Consider the following 6,730-nt stretch of genomic DNA (forward strand, 5'->3'; position numbering starts at 1 on the left):
ACCTGGGCGTGGCCGGGAACGTGGCACACCTGGGCGTGGCCATGCCGGGGCGTGGCCATGTGGGGGCGTGGTCAGGGAGAAGGGTGGGCGTGGCTGGGCGGGGTGGGGTCAGGATTGGGGCCGGCCAGCGCCGTCTCCCGCCTCCTCTGCCCGCAGGCCAGTCTGCTCTCCCACCGGGTGCCCCTGGAGCTGGCGCTGGATGCCGTGCTGGGACAGGCCCCCTGGAGCGACCTGCTCCTCTGGGCGCTGCTGCTCAACAGGGCGCAGATGGCCTTGTACTTCTGGGAGATGGTGAGCGCCGGCCTCCGTCTCTGCTACTTCTCTCGCCTACATCCTGCCTTTGCTTCTCTGGGAGTTCAGTGCTGGCTTAAAAAGGTTCCCTGACCTCCGACCTGACTTCAGTGCCACCCTGCCCTCCACTCTGGGCATGATGCCAGCTGCTGCTCCTTCCTCCTCTGACCCCATCACAGGGTGCTCGTAATTTGTCTTTCCATTGACAGCATATATTGGGCACAGTCCCTTGTCCATACACATGAATAACCCCATTTCCCCAAAAGGGTCACATAGGTGAGCAAGTTCTACGTTATCCTGACGGGAGCCATTCAAAGGTAGTTACACTTGCAGTTTAGGTACAGGGCTGGAAAAGGGGCAAGCTGGGGGCAGGGAGGCGAGCACTGAGGCCCTCGGGCAGCCCGGGGAGGGCACATGGACGTGCTGGGGTGCGCTGAGGAGTCAGAAAAGTCTGAATCGGGTCTGACAGGGCCCTTGGTGCCGTGGAGCTATCCCATGAGGCTGTGCATATTCCCTTTATTATTACTATTATTGAAGGTTTATTTATTTGTGCATACAGAGCTGGGGAACAGGCCAGGGAGCAGGGGTGAGAGGCTTCACCAGAGACAGTGGGGAGCAGAACAGGCAGCTCGACTGAAGCACACTGCTGAGGGGAGCAGCGGGGAGACAGGAGAGACAGCAGAGGTCTGCTGCGCCCTGGGGGTCCCTCCCTGCTGGACCAAACTCCTGCCATAGCTTCACGCTGCACTTAACCCCTTGTGGCACCAGGGAGGGCCCAATTCTGGGTTTACTTTTTTGAGGTTCTGCTGAACAGATTTCTAGTGACTAAACCATTTTACCTTCCCACCAGCAACTCGCAAGGTTCCAGTTTTTCCACACCTTTACTAACAATTGTTATTTTGTTCTAATACTTTCCAACCTAATGGGGGTGCAGTGGTATCTCGTTGGTTTACTTTGCATTTCCTTACTGATGAGTGATGTTGGGCTTCTGTTTGCCTGCGGATGGTCTCTGTATGTATCTTTGGAGAAATTTCTTTCGCCCACTTTTAAATTGGGTTGTTTCATCTCTGTTGTCAAATTGTAAGAGCTCTTTGTATATGCTGGCTACACATCCGCACCCCAGGGACCCCCTATCGGATACATGAGTTGTTAAGTATTGGTTCTCATTTTGTGGGTTGTCTTTCCATTCTGTTGATAATGTCCTTTGATGCACAAAAACTTTAACTTTTGATGAAGTCCAAATTGTCTATTTTTGCTTCTGTTGTTTATGCTTTTGATGTCATATCTAAGTAACAAATCCATTGCCAGTATCCCATGTCATGAAGTTTATCCTTACATATTAGAGTTTAATAATTAGGTGCTTTTTTAAAATACTTTATTTTTATATCATATTTGTACATTTTTCCCCCATCTCGATTGTAATCCCCGTGGGTTTCCCATCACCAAGTCACCCTGTGCCATCACCATGGTCCAGTGAGCTCCCCTCCCCCCGTTTTTGATCCCACACCCCACTCCACCCCCACAGAATGTCTCTGGTATATGGCTGTCCATTATTATTTTCTCACCTGGTCCATTATACTCCTGCTATGAGCGATATAATTAGGTGTTTTAATTTGCACATCAATCTGTTGCAATTTGTGTGTCCGATAAGTGACTTCTCTCTTGCTGTTTCAAGATTCTCTCTTGTTTTGGGTTTTCAACAATTTACTTATAGCATATCTCAGCATGGGTATCTCTGAGTTGACCTTACTTGGAATTACCTGGTCTTGGGGAGTTTGAGGTCATTATAGCTTCAAATAGTTTCCCCCTTCTCTCCTTCTATTATTATACATACATTATTCATACATTGGTTTTCTAAATGGTGTTCTAGTGATCTCTTAGGGCTTATTTTTCTCCCATTCATTTTTTGATTCTGTACCTCAAACTAGATGATCTCAGTTGTCTATTTTCAAGTTGACCAGGGGTTGCCTACTCAACCCCTCTGGTGAAATTTTCAGTTCAGTTACTGTGCTTTCCAGCTCCAGAATTTCCATTTGGCTCCTTTTTATAATTGCTCTTTATTCATATCTTCTACTTCATAAGGCATCATTTTCCTGGCTTTCTTTAGTTCTTTGTCTACAACTTCCTTTAGCTCTTTGAGCCTATTTAAGAAAGTGGATTTAAAGTCTTTATCTAGTAAGGATAACACCAGAGGTTTCCCAGGGACATTTGCTATGAATTCCTCTTTTTCCTGTGAGTGGGCAAATTTTTTTTTTTTTTTCATTTCTCTGCACGCCACCTAATTTTCTGTTGAAAAGTAACAGCTGACAGTAGTCTAATATTGCAGCTCTGGAGATGAGCTCCCCTCCCTTCCCGGCTTGTTGTTGGGCTCTTGCCGTTTGGTTAGTGATGTTTGTAAGCTACTTTTGTCAGGTTTGTGTTCTCTGTCAGTGAGGCCACTGACCTTCTGTTCTGTTAGCTGGCTGGCCCGCTGGTGACCTGAAAGAGGCTTCCTTATATGCCTGATGGGAAAAAAAACCCAAACGTTGCCAGTTGCAGCTTTTTTGTGAGGAACAGTAGCCAACTTTCTAATTGTTCATTTCCTACATTTGAAATATTCTTCGAGGCCTCCTTGGCGTGAGCCACTTTGCCATCGCCTGTAACTACCACCCAACGGCCACCAGCCGTTTTGCAGGGTTCCCTTCCCTGTCAGTGACAGCGGCCTACCCCGGCCCTGGGCGTCTGTTGTCATCACCGTTCAGCTGACATGGTATTTGCCACGGAGGGGTCTCGCCGCCCGGACAGCCACAGGCTCATCTCAGGTGGACGCCGGCCCACGAAGGTGGCTTAGTGCCGGCTGGCCGAAGGCCTTCTCGGCCGACTTTTACACAGGCCATTTACGATTCTGCCTTAAGTCTTCTAGTTCCACCTTGGCAGGCCCTATGTCAGCCAGAGGCCACGGCTTGGGGTCTGAGGGCACACCCGGTCTTGGCCAGCCGCTTTCTAGACTTCCTGGTACATAAACCCGCTCTCAGACCCTTTATTCCCAAGTATCTCCTTCCTGAGCCATTTCCCTTCCCAAGTTGCTCCGCGTAGCATTTGTTTGTTATTCTTTTCCCCAGACAGCCGAGGGGAATACATTTGTCTTTAAATGCTTCGAACACTTGGGAAATCACTTCTGCTCTGGGGAAGTGCCAGGAACAGCCCGCCAGGCCTGCGTGTGCCCTGCTCTTTCAGGGAGTCGCCGGCCAGCTCCCCACACCTGGCCACAGTTACTTAAGAGCCCTGAACGGCCCCCGCTGGGGTCACCAGAGGTGCGGTTGCCTTCCTGACCGAGCCGGGAGCTGGACGCGGGCAGCTTCCCTCGCTGAGCGCGCGCCTGTTTTTACATACTAAATTCCAGTTTTTCGCGGGGACAGGTCTGGAAGTTCTCTGCGTGGCCATGTTAGGGGACGGCCCCGTGGTGTCTTTTCTGCTCTGGAGTGGCCTTCTGCCGCTCGGCTGAGTCCTGCTCTCATGCTGACTCCGGCCTTGCTCCAAGTGTGGTTCGCAATCGTCTGGCTTCGGACAGCCTCAGCTGATGTCCACTTTCTTCCAGATTCGGCTGCCAGCCTTGCATCATTCCTGGCTTCTGATAACCTAGTTCGTGTCTGACCCCAGCTCTGCCTTTCCCAGGTCATAGGCTTTCTCCCGCTCACCCCTCTGGGGAGCTCACTGCGAACCCTGACGCTACCTCAGGCCCCGATCTCTCTCCCCAGGGCTCCAACGCAGTGGCCTCAGCTCTCGGGGCCTGCTTGCTGCTCCGGGTGCTGGCCCGCCTGGAGGCCGAAGCCGAGGAGGCGGCACGGAGGAAGGACCTGGCGGCCAAGTTTGAGGGGCTGGGTGTTGGTGCGTTGGGGGCCAGCGCCTGCGGGGGGGGGCTCCCTGTCTGCCCACCGCCCTGGCCTCTCCTGCGCCTCACCTGCGGCACCTCCACTCCTCCCTGTTCTCAAGTACTTGCACCGCCCCCAGGCCTCTTCGGGGAGTGCTACCGCAGCAGCGAGAACCGGGCCGCCCGCCTGCTTCTGAGGCGCTGCCCGCTCTGGGGGGACGCCACCTGCCTCCAGCTGGCCATGCAGGCCGACTCCCGTGCCTTCTTTGCCCAGGACGGGGTGCAGGTGAGCATCGAGACAATACCCCAGACGGCCCCACCCAGACCGGGGCCTGCGGAGCCAGCTGAGGGCATGCTGGGGGCCAGCCGAAGGCCTGGGCCTACAGAGGCCACGTCTGCCGGAGACACCCCATCCCCAGGAAAGTCAGCCGGGCGCTGCAAAGCCACCTCGAAGGCCTCTAGCCCGGGGTCGACCCAGCCAGTCCCGCCTTCCAAGTGGTAGTCCCCCTCCGGGCGAGGAAGCCCCTCTTTGGGGCGAGGAAGCCCCCCTCTGTCGAGGAAGCCCCCCCCGCCCCCCGTGGGGCGAGGAAATCCCGCCCCCTGTCTCGAGGGTTCCAGTACAGGAGCTTGGACATAGTCTGCTGCAGGAAATCCCGCCCTTCCGATAGGAAGTCCTCTCTGCTGGGGGGCCCTTCCTGCCCCCCTCCCTCCATCTCTCTTCCTGGCACTTGGGGAGCCTTCTCAGTGCCCTTAATCTAATCGTGGGGGGCACTAAGAGTTCCACCCCAGGAGAAGCCCTGCTTCCCCCACGGGCGGCCTGTTCTCACCTGATGGAGCTCGTGGGGCGCATTTCAGGTGGTGCCCAGAGTCCTTTGCTTTGAGTAGCAAATTGAGTCCAATGTGGGCTCCCTCCCTGGCCCCCCCACGCTACCCTGTGACTAGGGAGCACCTGCCCGCCCGCCGGACACATGTGGTGGGCTGGGAGCGCCGGCCTCGGAGGGGCCGCAGGCCTGGGGCACTGGGGTGTGACCTCTGCCTGCCGAGCCCTGCCCAGGGGCCCTCGACTCCTGCCCCCCGCACTTTGGCGCCCCGTTGTGCCTTGCTCTGTGCGCAGCAGGGGCCTAGGCCCTGCGGGGTGTCTGGGAGGCTGTGGGGAGGGCCACCCCTAACCCGCCCGCTCCACAGTCTCTGCTGACACAGAAGTGGTGGGGCGAGATGGACAGCACCACCCCCATCTGGGCCCTGGTTCTCGCCTTCTTCTGCCCCCCGCTCATCTACACCAACCTCATCACCTTCAGGTCAGTCCCGGGGCAGGTGGGGTCGGCTCCGTGGGTTTCTCCTTCCCGCTCACCCCATCTGGCCAGCGCCTCGCTCTCCTGTCAACTCTCCCTCCCCCAGACTGGGGCTGTGTACTGCGAGGGCAGCTTTTGGGGTGCTCTCTGTGGCTGTCGGGGGCAGTTCCTCGCCCGCGGCAGTGGCTCCAGAGGGCGCGGCCCCTGGCCCTGCCTCTGCTGGAGTTTGGGCTCTCAGCTGTGTGCGCGTCCACCCTCCTCCGCCACCCCAGGAAGTCAGATGAGGAGGCCATGCAGAAGGACCTGGAGTTTGACATGGACACAGCCATCAACGGGGAAGGGCCCGCTGGGTACGTGACCCCGAGCCCTGTGTGGGGGGCTTTCCGGGCGCGCCAGGGGCAGCGGGTGCCCTGAGCCAGGCCGGAGGCGGGCGAGGCCTCGGGACACAGCGATTTCCTGAAGTCACGGAAGACACCAAGAAGCTTCCCAACGGGGCTGAGGCTTAGTTCCAGTGTGGCGCGGCCTCAGGGAGGTCTCCGCCCGAGGCCCTTTTGTTTCTGGTGACGCACAGGCCTCTCAGGTGGCGGAGGGGCGGGGGTGCTGGTGGGTTTAGGGGTCCTTTGCCTGTCTCCGTTTTCTGACCCAGGGCCTTCCTCACTCTATACTACGGCACCCACAAAGGTGCTTTCAGAATCAGGCCAGGAGCATGAAAGAGCGTAATCACCCATCGTTCGGTAGTTTTGCAGCATGGAAGTGCTGAGGGAGTTAGTTGGCTCTGAATCTTGCGGGCCTGAGATCCAACCCTGACGTTTTTTTTTAAGATTCACTTACTTATACACACAGAACTGGGGTACAGGCAGAGGTGCAGGGGTTCAAGCGCAGCACTGTGAGGCTGTCCACAGCCCCTGCAGCACGTTTCGATCTCCGGCCAGGGAGTGACCCCCAGGGCGCAGCAGACCCCTCCTGTCTCCCCGCTGCTCCCCGCGGCAGTGGGTTTCAGTCAGTCTGCCTGTTCTGCTCCCCACTGTCTCTGGGGCGTCCTCACATTCTGCACCTCTGGCCTGTACCCCAGTTCTGAATGCAGAAGTAAAATGATTCTTCCGAAAAAGTATGAAATATTCATCAAGAGAACAGTAAGCCGAATTTCAGACGGCATCCGAGGCTGCGGCTGGGGACACTCCAGGGCTCCCTGGGGTCTCAGCAGCATGAAGCCCTGCGTCTCCCTGCAGGTGAAGCTGCCCAGCTGGCGGAGGGAGAGCTGGGCCTGGCCCAGACCTGTTCTTGAGTCTGCGTGCTC

The 6,730-nt window shown here is 56.5% G+C and overlaps 1 protein-coding gene across 1 annotated transcript in view; it reads left to right on the forward strand.

Annotated features, from left to right (window-relative positions):
• Positions 1–6,730, forward strand: part of TRPM4 (transient receptor potential cation channel, subfamily M, member 4) — a 27,109-nt gene that overhangs the window by 7,360 nt on the left and 13,019 nt on the right. Inside the window, exons 9-13 of the mRNA XM_012733689.1 lie at positions 157–291; positions 4,029–4,158; positions 4,282–4,427; positions 5,327–5,439; positions 5,706–5,783. Of these exons, the coding sequence (XP_012589143.1) occupies positions 157–291; positions 4,029–4,158; positions 4,282–4,427; positions 5,327–5,439; positions 5,706–5,783 (602 nt within the window). The remainder of the gene's footprint in view (positions 1–156; positions 292–4,028; positions 4,159–4,281; positions 4,428–5,326; positions 5,440–5,705; positions 5,784–6,730) is intronic.

This window comes from Condylura cristata, unplaced genomic scaffold (genome assembly GCF_000260355.1).
Source record: "Condylura cristata isolate star-nosed mole 26May11 unplaced genomic scaffold, ConCri1.0 scaffold00041, whole genome shotgun sequence".
Taxonomy (NCBI): domain Eukaryota; kingdom Metazoa; phylum Chordata; class Mammalia; order Eulipotyphla; family Talpidae; genus Condylura; species Condylura cristata.